The sequence below is a fragment of the Micromesistius poutassou genome (assembly GCF_964030765.1).
Source record: "Micromesistius poutassou genome assembly, chromosome: 4".
Lineage (NCBI taxonomy): Eukaryota > Metazoa > Chordata > Actinopteri > Gadiformes > Gadidae > Micromesistius > Micromesistius poutassou.
This window is the reverse complement of record NC_140274.1, coordinates 11506428-11529590: the sequence shown is the minus strand read 5'-3', so window position 1 is coordinate 11529590 and position 23163 is coordinate 11506428. Positions and strand designations below refer to the sequence as shown.

General features: G+C 45.4%; 1 protein-coding gene across 1 annotated transcript in view; it reads right to left on the bottom strand.

The window, feature by feature from the left end:
* limk1a (LIM domain kinase 1a) overlaps positions 1-21867 on the bottom strand; it is a 29378-nt gene extending 7511 nt beyond the window's left edge. Inside the window, exons 1-6 of the mRNA XM_084467409.1 lie at positions 21751-21867; positions 13201-13339; positions 3012-3121; positions 1796-2005; positions 968-1073; positions 171-364 (exon numbers count right to left, since the gene is read on the bottom strand). Of these exons, the coding sequence (XP_084323535.1) occupies positions 171-364; positions 968-1073; positions 1796-2005; positions 3012-3121; positions 13201-13339; positions 21751-21839 (848 nt within the window). The 5' untranslated portion in view covers positions 21840-21867. The remainder of the gene's footprint in view (positions 1-170; positions 365-967; positions 1074-1795; positions 2006-3011; positions 3122-13200; positions 13340-21750) is intronic.
* Between the last annotated feature and the right edge of the window lie 1296 nt (positions 21868-23163).

Here is a 23163-nt window from a genome sequence, read left to right as displayed (position 1 = left end):
GCTGCTATGTCCAGTCCACTTTTGAGAAAAACTTCTTGCAAAGGCAAAACCAACACGTGACTCTAACTCTGCACATTTCCAATCCCTTTCTTTTTAGCATATCCTAATTCCCCCCAGAACACAAGCCCCCTGTTGAATCCACCTCCAGACCCTCGCTGTGCTCCTCTTACGTGATGATGCGGGACCGCAGCTGGCTGACGTCGGGGTTGGGGGCCTCGGTGACGGGCAGCATGAGGCCGGGGCCCTGGGGTCCCGGGGCCCAGTCATCATCGGGGGGAGAGCCCGGGCCCTGACCGGGGTTGTGGGGGTCCCGCTCCAGGGTGAGCTGCAGCAGGCGACTGGTCTCCTGGATCAGCAGGTCAATCTGCCGGGGTGGAGGAGGAGAGTGCTTCTATGAATGGAGCTTTTAGAAGGGACTCATGGCCTTAATGGATCAGACTCAGGCAGCATTAGGCCCAATGAATAGGCTCGTGTATCCCAGTGGCAAGGGCGGCTGTGGCCAGGTGGGCGTTTAACCCAATAGCTGGAAACTGAGTTAAGTTAAGTTAAGTTAAGTTAAGTTAAGATCGATTGGCTCTCCAGGATGAATGAGCTGGAGGGGATCTGTTAAAAAAGAGAAATGATGTCCATTGATGGATGAGCGGACGCTTCACACTAGTGTCGGATATAGACAACTTGATTATTAATGGTATATTTTTTAGATAAGAAGAAGCTACTATTCAGCCATTGTTCAGCTAGCATGCTTATGTTCCAAATATGTCCCAAAGTTAATTTAGCTAATTAGTATCAACCGATTTAAAGAATAATTAATTAATTAAAGAATACCCTGAGAAACCGTTATTTACTATTATTAATGTACGAGGCTGCCGATGTACAACAGTATTTCAACAGTTATTTAACAGTTATCATATTAAAACATGAATCAACCGTTTCATCGCCTGTTTCAAAGTGACCTCAGAGGCCGTACCTCATCCAGAGGAACGTTGTGGATGGGCGTCCCGTTGATCTCCAGGATCTTATCCCCCACATGGATGGAGTTCTTCACATCCGGGCTGATGCAGTCAGCATCCACTCTGGACGAGAGACAGAGGGACGGAGTGATAGAGTTAGTGAGTCTGAATCCCAGTGAGTCTGAATAAGAAAGACTTAATCTTCTCAGCTGCCATCGCTCTGCAGGAGTCTTCCTGTTGTGCCAATAGATCCAGATCATTCACACTGTTCCCATAGATCCAGATCCCATAGATCCAGATCATTCACACCGTTCCACCGCCCGGCACCTCTAATCGTTTTTTATAACTCTGACTCATCCTTTCTCTCCCTCGCTGACTCTCCCTCTGCTAGTCATCAAATTCTTCACATTCACCTCAGCTGTAATCACACTCCCCCACCACAGTCCTCTCCAGCATTCAGTCTGATTGGAACTGCACACACACACACACACACACACACTCCCTCATGCAAGCACAAACACACACACACACACACACACACACACACACACACACACACACACACACACACACACACACACACACACACACACACACACACACACATTCCCAGACACCCCCCCACACACACACACATTCTCTCCTAGAAAGCACACACTCACATTCTCAGACACGCCCCCACACACAGACATTCAACACACACACATACATGCAGACAAGTACAAACACACACACGCACACACACACACACACACACACACACACACCAGACATCCCCCCACACACACAAACGCACCAGACACACTGATGCATGCACACACACACACGCCTATGCACACACTTACTGGGAGACGCGGACAGTGGGCCCGTGCTCGGGACTGTACGTGGGGCTGATTGGCCGGTCGATGGCCACAGAGAAGCCCCGCCCCCTGTGGCTATTGGTCCCCTGGGTGGAGGCGGGGATGGACACCAGGGTGACGGTGTGAGGGAGCCGCGAGCATGGAGAGGCGGGCAAAGACACCGGAGTCACGATACTCTGGTAATAACAAGGACCGCTACGGAGACAAAGAGGGAGAGAGACAGAGAGACAGAGAGAGAGACAGAGAGACAGAGAGAGACAGAGAGAGACAGAGAGAGAGAGAGAGAGAGAGAGACGAACAGAGATGGAGAGAGAGGCACACAGAGAAAGGAGAGCCAGAGAGAGAGAATAGGAAGAACAAAGCCCATAGCAGAGAGTGTGAGAGGGAGGAAGGAAAGAAAACAAGGAGGGGGGAAAGGGACAAGGGAACGAGTCATTTAAAATGTCAATGGTGCACAAATAACTTATCCTTGTCATTCCTGTGCCTTCGTCAGACTTCACGTCTTCTGAGGGAAAAGTAGACCTTGACTGAGACATTATCATTTTAAATGATATTTGACAAATACTTAAGTTAAACAAAACAAATGTATTGTTTAGCAGCAGTAAATAAAGAGTTACAATCGTTAGTCCATCGCCGTTTGCCCACTTCCATTCGGAGCACAGAGAAGACAAAGCAGGCTTTATTTGTATTCTGCAGCTTTTTAGTAAGTATGACTCAGCAACAGAACATTTCCCAATGTAGCTGTCGCATTTCAATCTGAGACAAAGTGGCTCGAGATGACCAGACAACACAGACACAACACAGACACAAAGCAGACACACAACAAGACCTTAATGCAATGAGTCTCCTGGAAACACTGCATGGTGGACATGATGGTTGCGAGCCCATCTATTCTATATAATTCTGTATGAAATACATCTGAATTTGCCTGATTTAAAGAATATATTATTTAATATCAAAGTGTGCCACTACTATAATTGAATTGGCCACACTAGTATTTTGTTTTCACAGTGAATGCAAGGGCCTGTGAATATGCACATCTTGAATATGGCCTTAACCTCTCTCCACTGCTCGTCCCTCTCTCCATGTACACCGGTCATCATTGATCCTGAACCGTAATAATTTGTAGTAACTTGGCTACTGGAAATAGCCCCTGGGCACATGTTGTGACCTCACAAGGGGGGGCCCGGCGGGGGCTTACCAGTAGAGCTTGGACCGCTCCACCAGAGCGTACGTGTCCCCGTCGCCGATGAAGGCCTTGCAGTTCAGACAAGTGAAGCATTCTGGGTGGTACTTCTGTTCTCCTGCGACCTGGCCAAGACACAACACACAAGCATGCATAGTTGAATATATGGAATATATACATTCAACTTTCTTTTTTATTATCATGAAAAAAGACACCACTACTTCAACAACCTTGAAAGAAACCCCCTAAAGGCTTGTAAGTGAAGCGTTGTAATAAGAGCCGTGGTTTCTACACTGAAAGTACATTTCAAGAAATTAAAAATTGGAGGCTGTAAATGAATGTCTGTCTTCTTCTGTGCTGTGGGCATCATTAACGCCAGCAGTACGGTGACACCAGATAACTCTGAGAACTAGGGGGAGGTCTGGTTGCTAAAGGCGATGCTGGGATACATGCTCGAAGATTAAGTTCTGCTCCGCTGCCAAAATCAATCTCCAGCTTAAGGCCTGTCTCTTGCAAGCGGGGGAGGAAATTGAGTTAAAGCCAAAAACAGAGCTGGCGCTGAGATTAAGCAATCGGATGTGTGGACGATGCTACTGCAAGGGGCTGTACCGGTTGCCTCCCATCAGATACTAGTGAGCCAAGCTGTTAACACTGGAGAGCTTGATTTGCATCATGTGCAAGGAGATGAGAATATGTCAATGAGTTTGAGCCTTGCACTTTTTCTTCCCTGATCTGTGGATCTGTCTTAATGACAACCACCACCAAAAAGATTGAACAGTAGACAATACTTCAAGCCAAAATCAAACACATCTCATATTAGATCCCCGAAAGAGACTTTTGCATAAATTTGTCAGCGATGCAAAATAGAAAGTCCCGCCCTGTCTGGAATTTTTAAGGGCCTAAGATCTGCTTAATGAAACGCTGTGATGTGGTGTCAAGTCCCTAGACCCGAGACTTTGCTTATTTGGCAAAAAACATAGTGTTTTGGGCCCCTAGACCGACTCCAACTGCAGTAATCTGCAATTCTAATGCAGTGTGCAGGCACTGATCCCACTGGGCTCCAGACCCAAGGGGGAGGAGAGCACAAAAAGATATACACATGAAAGCTTTTTGGGGTCTGAGTCTGTCAAAAGATTGATTTATGGCCCATCCCTGAAACACTACTTTGAGATTGAAAATGTATAGCAAAGAGTTCAATTTCGATACTTTCAGGGATTCTGTGTCTTCTCCTATGTTTTTTTTTCTCCCATATTTGACAGTTAAATTGATTAAAGCACGAGTGTGGAGAGTGGAGATCCAGGATGCATCAGCAAATTCAGACACAGCTGACAGCAGCATGTTTTGAAGTTAACCCTGTGAAACTTTTAAAGCTACCTACACCCCGAGGACAGCAAGCCGATAATCTGGATCAGGAATGGAGTGGAGAAAAAAATTGAGAAAAATTGGTAGTAGCATTTGTTCCTTGTTGTTGCCGCAGCAACAACAAGAACACACAAACATACACACAGATGGCCCTTAGGCTATTCGCGAGGAAATGGTGATTAAATTATCAAGAAATAGTAGTAAGAAATTAATATCACAGACGCAGATACCGGAAGGCTGTATCTATTAGTTTGTCCATGGGAGGACTAGCAATGACAATGTGTTGGCCTGTAGGACAATTTAACATCTGCTTGGTACTAAAGCTGTATTTTAACTGGAGGTGGGACCCAATCTAGTGGAGGAAGGAAACAAAGCTGAATTTCCCTAGCCTATTTCTCTGTGTCTTTTTAGGGACTCAGGACAGAACAACACATGTGTTCCTGCCAACAGCGATACAGAAGACAACAACAACATAGAGAGAGAGAGAGAGAGAGAGAGAGAGAGAGAGAGAGAGAGCGCGAGAGAGAGAGAGAGAGAGAGAGAGAGAGAGAGAGAGAGAGAGAGAGAGAGAGAGAGAGAGAGAGAGAGAGAGAGACACACACACACACACACACACACACACACTTTCTGTATCTAGACAAATTGATACAACATAGAGAGAGAGACAGAGGGTGTGTGTGGGTGTGATCAGAGCGAGGCCGCACCACATCACAGGGCAGACAGGGAGGGAACGTAGGGCCTTACTTAGCAGGACCTCATCGCTCTAATTGAAGGAAGCAACCCCAGTAATAGTTACAAGGCTGTCTGTGAACTCTACAGTTGGGGAGCGAAGGAAGGGAGGCTTGTATTTTGTAAGTTTTGTTTATAGTTTATTTCAACCTTTATAGTCATAGTATTTTTCTTCGATTGTGTCTTTTGTGGTTCCAAGCTATGAAGTCTGATTCTTATCATAACCGTTTTATTCAGTCCATTTTATTTATTGGCTGACAATGTGAGCTGCAATGTCGGGTTCACGGTGTAGTTGTTGCGGGGCAGGTCTTGTGTTGTTGGGGAACAGGGGACAGCTGCTGGATTGAACCCGAACCCGAGCCCTCACCCTGTCTGCCACACCGTCACATCCTGACCCTCACCCAGACATTTGCCTGCCACACAAATACGCCCCACACAGATAAACACATGCGCAGGCACACAGACATACACAAACATGCGCGCACACACAGACTACCACACACACACACACACACACACACCCTTAACCACATCTGACAGGCATTGTGTGTGCCTAGTCCCAGGGAAAGCCTCTGCTTTGAAATGTATACAAAAATACAACTGGATGAAGTGTGTGTGTGTGTGTGTTTCTTTGTTTGTCTGTTTGCGTGGGGGACACAATAAGGAAGCAATAGAAGAACAATGAGGAGTGAACGTGAAATGTAAAAAAAATCTGCTTTAGGTCAATCATCCCAGTTCATGTTGGTATTAGGATTAGTTAAGGGGATGATTTAGTGTGCGTGTGTGAGTGAGTGTGTTTCTTCAGGTGGTCACTGGAATTTTAACAGCCCCTTTTGGGGGGGGGGGGGGGGGAAGCAGAGGCTGTAAACCCTGGTGTCTGGTTCTCTAAACAGATCGCTCAGGGATCCTCCCCATCCACCTCTAGTAATCACACACTCTGCCAATGAACTCTTCTTTGATCATTCCACAGGCGGCTTCGACCTCTGCTAGAGGTTGCTGTGAAGTTAACAGGCTCCAGTAGGCCAACGCTCTCGGCAAAGAGGAACATTAACTAAGGAGAACTTATAGGCTTACATATATTCAATCCATCTCACCGTAAAAACCTCCTGCGTTCCCTCATTCCTCTACTGTTTATTGGTACTGTATGCACACGAGCACTGTATAATTCCTATATTAACCTTGCACAACCCTGAGGTTGTGACGTGCAACGCAGTGCACCGAGAATGCGTGGGGACTCACTGTAAACACCACATGCAACCTGAACCGTGACATCACCCGCACAGCTGGAGTGGTTGAACGCCGACCTCCCATCGACATGTCCCAGTGACGGACGAGCTGTCATCACCAGCCCTTCTGATGGGCCTGTCCAAACACCACAGCACAGGCTGAGTCCCGCCTGGCCTCTGTTTAATGATCCACAATGAACTAACGAACGGGACTCCAATGTTTACCCTACAAGTCAAGGACCCCCTCCTCCGTCCTGGTGGATCTCAGATGGTTGAGCAACATGTGCTCAACCACCCCCACCCCCCCATACCAACCCTGACCCTAAACCCCCATCAGAGAGAGGCCGCTCCAGCTCAGATTCCAGCAATGTTCCAAGTGTCTCTGTGCGAGATGATGTGCCATTTGATGTGGGTGTTGTGTGTGTGTGTGTGTGTGTGTGTGTGAGAGATTGTGAGTGTGTGAGTGATTGCATGTGTATGTGTATGTACGTGTGGGTTTTTAAGTGCATGCATGAGAAAAAAATCCCAAAAAACCCCAAAAAGCCAAAACAAATTGCATCAAAATCCCCCCTGACCGACCTCAAAGGATTACACCATTCTGTGGCTGACACACTCCAAACTAATCTGTTTGTGCTCTACACTTTATGAGAGACCCTTGCGAAAGTAAAAGTGGTTAATATATACAGTTGCCTGGCGAGACAGAGACAGCAAACCCAATAAACAGAGAGCCACATTGATGCCTGCCTCAGCGGAAACCCCCTTGCGTCCCGGCCCTCAGAGTACACCAGCAGCAAGCAGACTGCAAATGGCTTCAGCCTCCTCCATGTTATCTATGAGCCATGACACACCGAGGAAGGCTTATGGGGAGCCGGGGGCGCTCAATGTGAATGATAGCAGGGCTGTGCCATCATGCTAGGTTGCCATCCCAACTCCCGTGCATCTCTCCGACCCAAAGTCTACATTAATCTGGGGCAGAGCCGCGTCTAAAAATAGCCTGCATGCCACATTACTATTTAATGACATTAAAAATGAAAAGGCCAAAAGGAAGATGAAGACAGCCTTCAGGCAAGGACGCACACAGAGAAAGTTCAGAGTGTGAAAATAGTCAGCAATAAAAGAATGCCGGCTACAGACAAGTGGCAGTGTCCCCGGCTTCAAACCCAATGTCAAACGGAGGAAGATGGAGCGTGTGTGGCGCCACACAAGAACAGCCGGCTAAATCTTTCCTCCCTCGGCCACCTGGGGCCATCTCCTATGCTCCTGCTGCCTGCTAGCCAAACCCCCATCGCTGCCCTATCTCTCAGGAAACCCAGCAATCCAATAAATTCTTTACCCAATGACAACAGAAACCATGGTAGCCTACATACCTTCTTCTCCCGTTTCCAGAGCCTCAGACAGCAGAAGCTCCAGAAAAATAAGTCTCCCACCATGGCAGCGAGAGCCGGCTTCTCTCGGCGCAACGCTAGTGCATTCTACTGAGGCGAGCCTTCACTGTCACAACAGAACACGAGCCACAGCCAAGAGAGAGAGAGAGGGAGAGAGAGAGAGGCAGCCCACGCCTTTACCGCTGAGCTCATCTCTGAAACGATGTCACTTATGCACTCCCCCCTCCCTCCCTCCCTCCCTCCTACATGCGCTCTCTCTCTCTTTTTACGATGAGCTCATCGCTTCCTCTTTGGCCCAGCCCACCCATGCACACGCGCCTGCTGGCTCCATTCGTCACATCTCTCTCCACCCCTCCTCCACAGGCGCTCCTCCCCTTCGGCCGCTAATACAAACAAATCCAGCACCGTATCTATATCTTAGCCTCATCACAAGCCACAGTAAACAAAGAACAACCAGGCGAGTATTTGGTAGATGTGGAAATTAAAGAATAGATTAATTCATTATTTAGGATAAGACTGAACTTCATTGATCCCATATGGGAAATTTGGGGTTTTATTATTAAAGGGATGTCTGTAAATTGCGGTTTGCCTGTCTTACCAAGATTCAGAATAGTTGTTTAAATCTAAATTCATTAGTGTGCTTCCAGAAGGGGAGATTGCTGGGTTAGAATTTGTTTTTTGTTTGCCGCTTCCATTGTCATGTAGATTTGCAGAAGGCTAGCTCCTGTTCATGAGAGGGGGATACACTTTGAATTACTTTCAAAAGATTTCCAATGTGTTCCAAATAGTCACTTATTGCAAACGAGTGCCAGTAACAACACAACAAGATTGAAGTTTGTCTACAAAAACACAAATAATTGAGCACGATTTCAGATGCTGTGTTCAAATTTCTAATTAGGAATTAAAAACTTGGAATCAAACATCTCGTCTGAATCTGGGCAAGACAGGCCAATGCCAATCCACAGAGATCTCAGCCTATCCCTTTAATGATTCCCTAAATATTCTGATTTATTTATATTTCTGAAAGACTTAAATTAAATAAAAGACAGTTAAATCCAAATCTGATGTTTTTCAAATCTATTCACCAGTTCAACAAGCCTCAGATATAACTGTATATAATTGCAAACAAAAAAGGGGCTGATGCATTTTCAAACGGGTAGCCTTATATTACTTCCATTGATCCCTGCTCCCCGGTGTCCTCAAGATTGTGTGTGTATATCCATGTGTGCGGGAGTGCTTCTGTGCAAATCTAATCCTAATCAATAGCTTCCGGCCAGATTGTGAGTCCAAGGCTTCCGCTTCTGCCTCTCCCCTTTCAGTGCCCTGCTTACCGCCTCTCTATTCTACCCAGCCCCTACCTACAGCACCCTCTCTCATACATCCTCTGCCAACCAGAATGTTGACTAGGAACCATCATGACCATCATGACCATAGGAACACCATGACATATGCTGAGAGGCTTGATATAGGTTCATGAAGCCAACAGGAGTAGTGAGATGGAGTGAGATGCTATACCTATGATGAAACGACATGAGTGAAGCAATAAGATAGCTAAATTGCTAAATAAAGCATCCTCAAATGTGTGGTGGGCATAGATGGCTGAAGCTAGGGCACTTTTCTTACCTCCCTAAGCAAGACATTGGATCATATTTTTTAGAACAATATAACTTCACAAAAACAGAATCTAAAACACATCAATGACGGGTGACTGGATCCCACAATGATTAGCGGGCGCTTTGCTGAGAAATCAGGGAGTGTTGGGGGCGAGTGTGGGGAAGAGCGCATCCCAAAACAAATGTCCATGGTAACCAGAAGAAATATGGAGGGTTGAGTTGTTGCATTAGCCTTTAAGATACCTTTTCCCATGACTCCCCTGAGATCTGCCCTTGACGCCCAGACAAAGGAAGCAACATACGCTACCACAAACTACTCACTACCACACCAATGACGTTTTGTCATAGTTGTGGGAGTAAAGAAATGACGGGACTTTCCAGAAAGTGATTTTAAAACCAAATTGAACTCTCACAACATGAATTACCCCACACACATTGTACACATACATAGTCTTGATGGGGGTACAATCATCATAATATGTAAAACAATTGGTCACACTTGGTGGAGTAAGACGTAAGACTGGCCTGTGTGCTAAAGAACAGCAAGGTTCAAAATACAAACTGAAGCAGGGAAATGATTTTACTGTCCACAGCAGTCAGAAGAGGAAAAGAAAGAGAAAGGGAGGAGAGACAATTCAATTACAGCCCTTTGCTCAATGTCCAACACATAACTTCCTTTGCTCTGGAAGGGGGAGTAAATAACCCCAGCGCCAGTCTACTGACATACACAGACCTGCACGCACACATGCGAGCCCACACGCAGCCACACACACACACACACACACACACACACACACACACACACACACACACACACACACACACACACACACACACACACACACATTATCATTATCATTAGACAACCGTACTTATGATAAGTAAAACTATGACATCTTCACAGGCCATGAGGGACAACCTTTAATTTTTGGTATGGTTTTCATCAGGAATCCCATCTTTACTAAACTGTAATGCTACCAGAAAACCACATTCAATCTTACATCATGAATCAATCACTTATTCATCGATTGATTGATTGATTTTGTATGTTTGCTATAGCGTACATTCTTAGGGATACCTTTCTGCTCTCCACTTATTCAAGTTAGTGCCAAAGTCAATCATTATGGATTCTGTCCTTCTACCCTGATTCACCTCATCAATAGAACATTTAATTTGCATGCGTATGACTTCTTCAGAGACTGCCAAACTAAAAACAGTGGGCCCTTTCAGTCTGACGAGGTGTACAACATGAGTTTGTCCATTCCCTGAGGTAGTTAGTTAGTTAGTGAGTCATTTTGCCCTGCACTCCTCTCTGGGGCATGGATGGTCGGACGGCCCACCTACTGTATAATGTAATTGCTCTGACAATCAGATATGTAGTCCGCAAAATGGTGTGAACCATCTCAAAGACGAGTCTGTCAGTACTGAACATCAATAACCTGAGAGAGAATAAGGGAAATAGCAAGAGAGAGAGAGAGAGAGAGAGAGAGAGACACAGAGAGTGTGTGAGTGTGAGTGAGAGAGAGAGAGAGAGAGAGAAAGACACACACAGAGACAGAGACAGAGACAGAGAGTGAAAGTGAGAGAGAGAGAGAGAGAGAGAGAGAGAGAGAGAGAGAGAGAGAGAGAGAGAGAGAGAGAGAGAGAGCAGTAGAGAGGGTAACGGGTGCAGCTGTCTCCCCAGCTAATTCACTTTAGTCTCGACCGGGCCTGGCTGTTTCATTAATGGAATTATACAAAAAACAACCAAACAAGCACACACACACACACACACACACACACACACACACACACACAAGAGAACTAATCGAAACACAATATGTGGTGGATAAGCGTGGCTTCACGTACACGGTTGGCACACCTCTGTGCCGCGGCATGGAGCAAGACCAGCAGTCATGAGAGGCATGAGGAACCCACAGCACGTCAGTCAGGGAGTTCCATGTATGACAACGATGCTAAGTCCCCAACTTTAGCATCCGATAGAAGTGTTCCAACGTAAGCAAAACACCAACCACTGAAAAATACTAGTTATTTTCAGATCACTCAAAGCGCACATGTTTCCTCTCTTTTGTCACTATAAAATCCTAACATCATGACGGATCGAACATTGTATCAGCGCCTCTTCACACCTGCAACCGACTCTTAAAGGGCGCTTGCCTATAAAACATAACATAATAACATACCGCAAGGAAATATGTCAGTCTCTATGTAGTGTCAGCCAGATTTAGTGTCAGCCAGTATTATGTTAAAACAAGATACGAAAAAAACACGAGAACACTCTTAGTCCTCCGGTGACATTAGGAGACACCAACAGGGGGGGTCAGAGAGGTCAGCCCAGAAAGGCTCGGTTGGACCATCAGGGTCAATGTTGCGTGCGCACACACTGGACTATGTTGAAGGGAGTGGTTAATAATAGAGGTTAACGTGACCTCCATAGCCTCTTCTCCTTTCCTACTCGGTTCACTAGAGCAGAGAAATACAAACCCCAAAGGTCCCGTAAGGCAGAGCAACAAAATAAAAGCCCTAGCACAACATACAGCTAGACATATACCGTAGAATCAGCCACAAGGACACGACGTACACCAGTCACAACAGTCACACCATTCAGTCTGCAGATGGAGAGCAGCTTCGAAAGGGAGGGACAATATTTAACAGGTATCACATTTTTTCATCAGGTACAGTTATTACGTTACAGCTTCATGATGACGCTCTCGTTATATTTGTTAAATATGCGATAGAAAAGGGTAAAGCTACGACTTGATTTTATAAATCAACCCTAGTGCCCTCAAGCGATGCGTGAGCAATTACTATAAAAGGCAGTGCCATATGCTTCACTGGATTGACTTGTCCCACACATGGAGAGAAGTCAAAATGGGACACTATTTCGCTTTGTGATAAAACACTGTTTCTTAAATGCAAATAAGCGATTCATATTGCCAGCCGAAATAAGTATACAAGTGCGTGGATTACCGCTAAATTCTTCTGACATATAGTGTGGTCTTTGCGCTGGTTTTGTATCAACTGCTGCAAAGGCTGATAAGAGCCGTCCCCTCAGTAGGTACTTCAAACAGGAGTCAAAAATATGACTTCACGGCGCATCTATTTAGTGTATGCACTGCGGATACAGAGAATAAGTCATGCCAGGGCTGTGCTGCCTCAGTGTAACCTTCTAGTTCTCATACTGAAGCGGTCTAAAAATATATGCCCTTCACACCTTTAAACCACTCTGCTTGAACAGCAAACCTTAACATTAGGGACGCACAAGACCACCTATTTATGATTCGTATCAAGTATTTACATCGGTTGTTTGAAGTTGAATATAGCCTTTGGTTAATCATAAAAGACTTAAAAGAAGCTTCTAATCATCCTTGGTGCTCTATTCTAGCCTTGCATCAGATACCAGCATTGCTATCAATCTACACCAATATACACCAGAAACCAACAAAGCAAGGCCATCAGTGTTTGTGTGTAACTTTTCAAAACACACCATCACCACATGTCACACAACATGTCACACAACATGTCACACAATCTGCTCAAGAGGTGGAATCGACACCGCTTGGTAATGCGACTACACACTCATCAACACAAGCTCATCCCCCTGACCGTCAGCTCTTTCTCCCCACTGACCCGAGGTCATGTCCGTTCTGCACCACCTCCTCTGCTTTCCCTTTCCCCTGTCACAACAACAGGATTGCCACGCTGGCTTTCACCGGACGTCCAGGCAATGTGCCTCAGCGATGGATGTCTGGATATGAGCCCAACTGTGTGTTCACAAAGGCAGGGCAGGCAGGTGGAGATGGATGAGGATGAGGGTGTGTGTGTGTGTGTGTGTGTGTGTGTGTGTGTGTGTGTGTGTGTGTGCGGGGCTGCTGAGCGGTCCTCTTACCATAATGAGTCCGGTGGTGATGGGGTCATTGCAGCCGTGGCACAGCTCTCCAAACTTGGCCCAGTAGTCCTTCTTGCAGAAGAGCCGCCCGTCCTTCTCATAGTACCAGTGGGACAGGGAGGCACTGCACTCACAGCATCTAGCAGTAGAGGGGGAATGAACATCAGTCAACCAACCAATGACATGTTAAGAACTAAGGAGCATAGGAAAAGCAATATATATTCTACACATGGTATTTTTGAGTCATTCGTCATATAGTTTATTTGGTAACATTTTTGATTAAATGATGCCGTGCATAAAGCATGTGGTGGTGTGTTCAACTATATGATGTTAAACTAGGATCCTATCCCTTTGCGTGACACAGCCAGAGAGAGGACGATACCACTCAATAAAAACACATTAGGAGCTTGAAGAGTAGCCTCCATTGAGCTGGAAGGAAAAGCAACTACGCAGTATGCAGACGGATGAGCGTGTTTCTGTAACCTCAACAAAACCACCCAGTTAACGATTTGGTTAGTGTGGGGGGCTGGGTATTTCCATGTTTGTTTCCTCAATGCATATAAATGATCTGATCTGACCAAGTAACAAACAACAGTAACAAATATAATCTTTCATCTTCTTTTCGGAGGCCACAACAGATGGTGGTAGATAACGGCAGTGTTGTGCAGTAGGGCCAGACACCCAGCTGATGAGAGTGATGTCACACCCATAGATATCACATGCTGACATGACAGGGAGATGAGTCACTGGAAAGGATAAAAGCAGAGGGAGGATGTAGGAAGAATAATGTACCCTGAAATGGTGTTGACTCGCATGGGTTTCCATGCACCTGGGTACTCACACATGCATCTATGCGGATGTGTGACTTGTGTGTGTGTGTGTGTGTATGTGTGTGTGTGTGTGGTTGTGCATGTGTGCGTGTCTGTGTGCTCTCTACATCTGCGTGTCTGTGAAGGCCATGACTAAAGTGAGCAGAGTGTCTGGTGCCCCCCCCCCCCCCCCCCCCCCTCTGGACCCCTCTAAAGTAAAAGTGGTGTCTAGACATGCTGGGCCAGCTGCTTTTTCCCACGGGGGTAATACTTCCTGTCCACTGTCCAGTACCATGTCCATGTAATACCACCGGCCTGCAGGGTTAAACCCTCGTCACAGCACTGTGATAATTCATTTAGCTTAAGCCCAACATGAAGAATGGAGCCTGACTAAATGAACCTAAGGATATTTATTGATTTCTGTGTCCAATTGGAAAAATCTTTTATTTATTGAGTAAAATATGTATTTTACTTTGTGAACTAAAAAAACAATGTATAATAAATCTATACAACTGGAGTATGGAGAAAGAGATGACCTGCATACTACAATAGGTTATATCCACATGATTTATGGTTTATTGTTTGTTAGCACTTAAAGGTAGTACGTAATAAGAAGAAACCAGCCAGAGAAAGCCTTCCCTTAGAAGCGACTCCCAAAATTAAACACGTGACTAACTCGCTAGCTTAAGCAATAGTTCTGCCTAGCCTCGTGGAAGAATCACATGCACAATGACTGCATGCAAGTAGCCCGACAGGTAAGCCAGTCATTTAATTCGGGCCAAATAAAATGGACAGGGTTATTAAAAGCCTGCAACAGCAAAATATACCAGAGCATTTGATTTAATGATGATGATGATGCTTTTGGGATATATAAAGAATTTCAACAAAAATGTATATAAATATCTTTCCTACCCTAGCTTTAATAAAGATGTCAGTGCATGTAAAACAAAAAGTTTGTGCGCATACTATGTGTACACGACTATGTCAAATGTAAATCGATGTTCCTGTTTTCTATCATTAACTCTCTTGACAGGCTGCACAATACATACTTCTTAAATATACATTAGAAAGAGCAAGCTCACTTCGCTTTACCACAAAGTCAACACAATGCCTTGTGTTTCATGGTTCTCATGTTCTCCGTGGCCATATCCCCTTTAGCCTGATTCTACAGAGATTGTGGTCTAGCGTATGCCTTCATAGGCACACGACACTCACCTTGTGTGTACACACAAACACACACACACACACACATTCATGCACACACACAAACACACACACACACACACACACACACACACACACACACACACGCACAACTACCGTATCACAACCCCAAGGCAGAATATACTCGGCTAAAAGGAATATTGTACCATTTAAACAATTTTGTTACGGTTTCATGCCAGCATTGGCCGGTACAAGTAAGTATTTGAGTTGAGGGCAAAGATGTGTAATTCTGGTGTGGCTTATTTTCGAGGGCGGCTTATATTCCACTTTGCAAACATCAATTCTCCATTATGGTCCACAGCGGCTTATTTTTGATGCAAAAAAAATATCGTACACACACATACACACACACATACACAGTCGCACACACATACACATGTACGCACATGCACACCCACATCAGAAACAAAACACACCAACACACCAACAAAACATTGAAAAACGTCACAGAAACACACCCCAGAAACCCGCATGCACACATCCTCCTGCAACCCCGCACCCAGAGTAAATCCTGTGGAGAGGAGATGCTTCGGTATGCACGGCTTGTGGAAGTGGGTCAAGGCTAAGGGGGGACAACCACAGCCAGCAGAGTCACTGACTGACTAACACACACACACACACACACACACACAGGCATCCAGCAAACCCCTGCTGGGACAAAGTCAAACCTGGGGCAGAGACATGCTGACTTTCATCTTTGTGTGTGTGTTTCTCTCTCAGAAACACGCACATCTTCATCTGCACACACCAACACCTGCATCCACCTACACACACACACACACACACACACACACACAACACACACACACACACACACACACACACACACACACACACACACACACACACACACACACACACACCTCCACCAGCACACACACAGACCCATACGCATACTCACTGTAACAACACTTCTAGGTTCAACGACTCTCTACAAATCTGCCTGCTGCATCAAGGTGTGGCAGCACATCTCTGACTACATCCAGAGAAATATGGGCTGCAGAGTAACTGCATGATATGAACCATATTGTGAACTGCATTCTTCTGCTGCCGCTGCTGGATGAATACATTAGCAACTGCCAGATCGCTTCTGGCTTAAGGATGCGTCTCTTAGGGGTGAGGCTGAGCTGCGTAGAAAGGGAGAAAGAGTGGAAAGAGTGTTTGCACGATACTACAAGACTCACACCACACCATAGGCTAATATCTACTGCATTCGATGCATGCACACACGCTTATTCTCACCCGCACACGCATACACACACGCATTACACACACACTTTGCACCACACTGAACAGACGGAGGGGAGATTCAAGGCAAAGTAATTGAACGCAGAAATAACTTCTACTTACAGTAAATAGGGCCACATCGTATATGAACAACAAGAGTGCCATTAAAAGAGAGTGCTATAAAGATTAAATGTAAATAGGGCAATTCTGGAGCAGAGCACATCGCACTGGCGTGTGTGTGTGTGTGTGTGTGTGTGTGTGTGTGTGTGTGTGTGTGTGTGTGTGTGCTTGCATGCGTGCGTGCGTGCGTGTGTGTGTCTGAGTTTCTTGTCTTATTTTGAGAGCAGATATAAGCACATGTGATGCGTAACAGATGCCAGTATTTTATCAAGTAGACGATTTAAATCATGGAAAGAATCTCATGAACAACCTTTTCAATTAATCCAATACAATGAGATATTTCCTCATATTTTCCTAATCCATCTCAAAACAATGGATAAACATGGGAATGGGCCATTTGTCATTCCCATGTTGGCGGTGGCAGAGGGAAAACGAGGTGGAGAGGAGGTAAGGGAAAGCAGGATGCTTGTAGTTTAACAACTTCCAAAAGACAACAAAAGAGAGTGAGTGGAAGAGATGTTGGACAGACGCGGCGAGAACCAGCTGCCCTCCCTCAGGGTCAGGAAGACACCGGTGGGGAGAGCAATGATCGTAAAAAGGTGCTGGTGCTGGTGGTGGATTGTGAGTGTTTGTGTGAGCACGTGCATGTGTTTTTAAAGTGTAGTGTGTCTACTTCACGATCCCCGTTTTTTGGCTATACCTGACATCCTTACACCGTGATAAGGGGTATTTGCAGGCAGCTAACTGACTCTAGGGGAGTAGGGAGTATTAGTCAGTTACACACAATACCAACAAAAATAGGCAACGTTTTTTTTGTGCATGTTGGAGTGTTTGTCTGTGTGTGTGTGTGTGCATATTTGGTGTGTGTGTGTGTGTGTGTGTGTGTGCATATTTGTTTGTGTGTGTGGGTGTGTGAGATTGAGAAAGGCTGTGGTTTGAGAGAATAGAAGTGAAGAAACTCCATTGGGTTTTACATGCATTATGTACAAGCCAAATGCTTAATTTTTTATAATACAGGAGATATAATTATATAAAAAAAGAGATATAAAGATATAAAAACATGGCTTTACACAGCACCAGGCCTTTCAATATTTTATACCACATTCTTAAAATATAAACGTCCAACTACAAGGGGACCTCATTTATAAGGATCAGTCATTCATAATACAGAAGAAGAAGGTGTGTGAATGTGTGTGCGAGAATAGTTTTGTGTGTACGTGCATGTGTGCACGTTTGCATGTGCACGGGTGTCGGTGTATGACGTGTGTGCTGACACCTTTGAGGGAAGCGCGGGGGGGGGGGTGTGAGCGGGGAGTGCCGTGTTGTCCTAAGAGCGGAGCGGCTCTCGTCCTCCCGCTCACCTCCGTGACAGACGACCGGGGCGCCCTGAAAGAATTACGAGGTGCTGAGAGGCCCCAAGCCTCCACACGGTCAGACCTTTTACCAGACAGCCCATCAAAGTGCTAGTGCCTAGCCTAAAAACCACTAGTGCTGTAAAGTTGGTCAAAGTAATTGACCAAATGGCATCAAATGAAGCCAAGTGTTTAGAAAGAAACACTTATGCACATGTGTACACAATACATTTTGTCTTCAATTATTGTCTTCAAACCGAAAGAGAAATCTATGTTTTTCTTTTGGTCCAGAGAGAGAGAGAGAGAGAGAGAGAGAGAGAGAGAGAGAGAGAGAGAGAGAGAGAGAGAGAGAGAGAGAGAGAGAGAGCGAGAGAGAGAGAGAGAGAGAGAGAGAGAGGGGTCCATAGGGAGAGAGGTTCAGAGGGAGGGCGGGAGAGAGGAGAGAGGAGAGAGGGAGAGAGAGAGAGAGAATGCTCCAGAGAGGGAGAGGTTCAGAGGTCCAGAGGGAGAGAGGGAGAGAAGGAGAGAGAGATAGAGAGAGAAGGAGAGAGAGAGAGAGAGAACGCTCCAGAAAGGGAGAGGTTCAGAGGTCCAGAGGGAGAAAGGGAGAGAGGGAGAGAGAGAGCGAGAGAGAGAGACAGGTCCAGAGAGAAAGAGAGAGAGAGAGGTCCAGAGAGAGATCCAGAGAGAGAGAGAGCAAGAGCCAGAGCGAGAGTCAGAGTAAGAGCAAGAGCGAGAGACAGAGAGACACAGAGAGAGAAAGTGAGAGAGCGATAGAGAGAGAAAGGACAGAGAGAGAGAGTGGTCCAGAGAGAGAGAGAGTGAGAGTGAGAGAGACAGTGGGGGTTGTTTGCACACACAGATGAAATCGGAAGGAAATGGCAGCATGTGTCTGAGGGAATACCCCCTTCTCCCCTTGGTGTGTTTCCCAGTTGGAACCAGTCCCTCCAGTGGAAACATACACACAGGGTTAACCTCTGCACAGCCTCCACTTCTCCACTCTGCACCTCCATGGGCAGTATACTGCTCCACAGGGCATCACAGGGCGTGTGTGAACATGGGTGTTTGAGAGGCTACTAGACAACCACCAGATATTGGGGTTCACTTTCACACACACACACACACACACACACACACACACACACACACACACACACACACACACGGTGGCAACAGTGATCACATGCTCCAGCACCCCCCCCAACCCCCTCCTCCTTCCCCCATCCCTGGAATTCCAAGGCTATGATGTCACCCTTATCACAAAGAAAAAACATTACCTCATTTACGCTACCCTTAAGCCCCATCCCATCTGGGGGGAGGGGCTTGAACCCGGAAGTCCCACAGCCAATGGGGTTGCCAGCCCGCCCGTGTCTTCCCCCCATTGCCCAGACAGGCACAATAAACCCTTTTAACCCTTCAGGTGCTGGGCTGGGGTTCTGCACATCTTGCAGATGTGAGCGCTTTTGTCTTTCTTCTCATTCTTGTGTATTGTTTAAAATTATTTCTTCCTCAGGTTCCAGGTCTACGATGAATAGCAACATGGCAGCGCTGACAAGACTCGCGAGTAGAAAGCGTGCATGCCTGCAGTTTGTATTGTCCCAGATAAGCTCCCCAGCCTCAATAGCGTTTCAGTTCTCTATGGGGCCAGACATAGACAGAGAGACAGACAACCATAGCTTCTCGCATATTCCACACACATTACAGGCCATCATGAGGTGATAACGGTTCAACAATGATCTGTTCAGAAATAGGATTTCACTTTTGGCTTGGAAACAGGGCTTCACTTTTAGCAAATACACTAAAATGTCTAAAATCAAACCATCATTTAGAATTCTCCTCCTATAGCTGGAAATTCAAGAGTGTATATTATCTTTGAGTGACCTCAAATTTGAGGGCTAGATAAGTGTGATATACTACACATATAGTTCAAATTGGATTAATTTACATTAATTGACATAATTGTCATTATTTTGAATCCACAAGATGATATACATTGACGGCATGCAAAATACCCTACAATCATATTGATAATACATTATAATGCCCAATGTCGGCCCATAATTGTGTACTTTAGGTGTGCAGTGTAGAAAGAAAAGCAAATAAATCGTCCTGAATCAGCCCAACCCAAGGGCGAATGATGAACGTCAAAATGACAGATAAAACAGACAATGAGATAATTAATTATGGCATAAAGCCCTTGTGCTGCCAACCTGGGGATGTAGAACTGTGGTTGGGGGAACAAAAGTGTGATTAAAGTGTCGGCTTTTCCTGTCCTTTCACTGCAGCTCCAAATGTTATCAGTTCATGTTCCCGGTTGAGAGAGCGTGTTTCTAAAAATACTAAAATTCTAAACAGACAACTTCTGGTTTCTAACGGTTGGCTGGGTGGTTCATAGATCGGTATACATACTTACGTCTGTCAACCACAATCGGGCCAGGCTAAGAAGCATAGATAAATAGAGAAAAAAATACTTTGTATGTGACTATGAATTATGACTATGACTCTGAACTCTGAATTATGACTCTGACTATGAAGCTGACAGAATCAGCATCCGGGTAAATTGACAGGGAAAGAACAACACTGTGATCATGTTAAATTGATCCATTGTTCAATCTGCAATTTCCAAGGCATTCAACGTGACTATTTTTTCTCTTAAGTCATTGCTGTTATTGTTTCTAACATTTTGTACAGTCATTTAGTTTACATGACATTAAGAAGCAAGTAAGGGTCAGTCATCTTGCTGTAGAGAGACTGATGGCCGTGGGGCTTGAACCCAGAACCCTTAACCTGGGAGTCAACACCATAACCACTTCACCATTCTCCCCCCCGCAGAGTGTGAGTCAAGTAGTGCTGAACTCAGGCACTGGTTTATTGAACCGTCTCCAGTAATATGGGGACTACTTAACCCTCAGTGTATCCTCATGAGGGGACGGCAACATAAATACTGCAGAGCCAATGGTTTGATTCCCACGCTGCAAGGATGTGTTTGCGTAGCAGGGTTGCATTGTTTTGGCATGTTTGAGGTCAACTGAATCCCCAAGAGGTAATGGTCAATATTTCTTACACTAAATTTTATGCTTATTAATTTTATGTTATCATAATGATATATATATATATAACGTGCAAATTCCTATATGGAAGTGTGGTGTGGACTCACTGAAGTGCGTGGGGTCACTGAAGTGGTCAGCCAGCATATGTGGACTTCATGGGCTTAACTGGTTCCCAGACAAATGCACTCCAGAGCTGTGCCAGAGTTTTCCACCATCACAAACAACAACAAAAGCTCTTGATTCTCCCACAATAGCTCTGAACCCTGTTTATATGCAGCTGAACTGTGGTCAAACGACATGATGTGAAGTGAAAGGGAGAACGTTGTGCACTTTGTGCTAACATTTCGCTTACTACACTGTAAGTTAGAAACAAGTGCCTTTTCAGTTGATGACTTTTCGTTAGTTTATGCTAATTACTGAGCAAGAAGAGAGAATAGGCATTGCTGTCATGTAGAAAAATAGAAGTCAATAAATGCACCAAACAATTGCTCTTCCTTAAATTGATGAGTTAAAAAGTTTAGTGCATCCACAGTTAGGCAAGCAGAACTCAACACCTTTCAGAAGTCAAAACCACCGCAACCATCAGCTTTGCATCCAACCAAAGATACATTTAGCAAGAGTTTGTCTTTCAAAGTTTCACTTCCCAAATCTCACACACATACATTAGTTCAATAGTTTGAACGATGACCGTCAGCCACAAGTTGCGTCCCCTGCTTTCAGCCCTGATGAACGACAGCTTAAACCTTGAACCCTCACTGGTCAGTTTACCTTTTGTGTCCACTCCGGTGCTTGTATGGCTGCTCCCTAAGTTGTCTCTGGGCCACAGCCTTACTGTGGCAGTTAGCTGGCAGACTCATGTCGGTGGCAGTGATGGATAACAGTGCAGCTCACACATGAACCTCCATCCAGCACTGCTGTCACTACCATGAATGCTCTCTCTCTCTCTCTCTCTCTCTCTCTCTCTCTCTCTCTCTTGTCCCACCCCTCTTTCTGGATCCCTCCCCTTTCTGTCAACTGTTTCCTGCCATCTCCCATTCCCCACCGGGGGAGGAGACATGACCCTGTGACATTGCAGGCACATCCTTTTCCCATACAGGCTCATGCTGTCATGTTTTGGCCAGCTTACTGCTCAGCGTGCCCTTTTCCATGCAATGTCCACTCTCTGAGGGAAGCTTTCAATTTGTTTCACGAATAAGAAAACCTCTCTTCCTACATCCAACACATGCTCATAGCAAACCATTGAATAATATTAGAATTTGATTTTAATCATCTTCTTCTTTACTCCTCCTTTCCCATCCGGAATGCTGCAATTTCAAAGATCAACACAACACTGAGAACAGCATTAAATACAGTATCAAACATAGTAGGGTTAGTGTCAGCTGATTATAATAACACCAGAGATAGCGAGTTTTAAACCCAATTGCTTCGGTGCTTATACAAATGTATGATTAGTTAGGATTACTTCGATTTCCAGGCTTGCACAATATGGTCTGGCCCTAAACATGATTAGACTTACTAAACACCCGCACTACTCAACTGAACAGCCCTTTGGTTGTGTGTTAAGAATAGGACTCTATTCAAGACCATTCAATGTGGTGAAGCATGTTGGCATTCAGCCTCTGTTACTAGGCAGAGCATTCAGCCGCAGATCCGCTGAATCACCAGGGCTCCTCGATGAGTCTGCCTCCACACTGAAAACTGAACACGGCACAAGGCAGTGAACTTCACTTGCTTGCAGTCGTTTGAGATGTGATGCAGTAAGAGGATGAACTCAAAACGCAATGCTTTATCTTTTGTGCACGGAAAAAATGAAGAACTACAACGATGAACTAGAAAAACAGAAGTGATGTATCCGTGACACTTGGCAGCCCTCCCTGCAGATATGAGTGGGGGAGTAGCAGAGAGGGAGACAGACACAACGGTATCAGATACAACCCGTCTGTTTCACACAGAGCCAGTGGGGGGAAACAGAAAAAGTCTTTGTGATCATGACAGTATTCATCTTAATGCAGGTGAAGATAATAGGCGATACAATAACCAGCCATTGTGTTGGTGTTATGGAAAAGCATCACAGAACAATCTCCTCTAGTGACCTCTAGTCGATGCAATATAGATAAACGATTGATCAACATTTCTCAGAGTGCTTACCAAAGTGCAGACAGGAGTGTGAGTTGTCTGCGC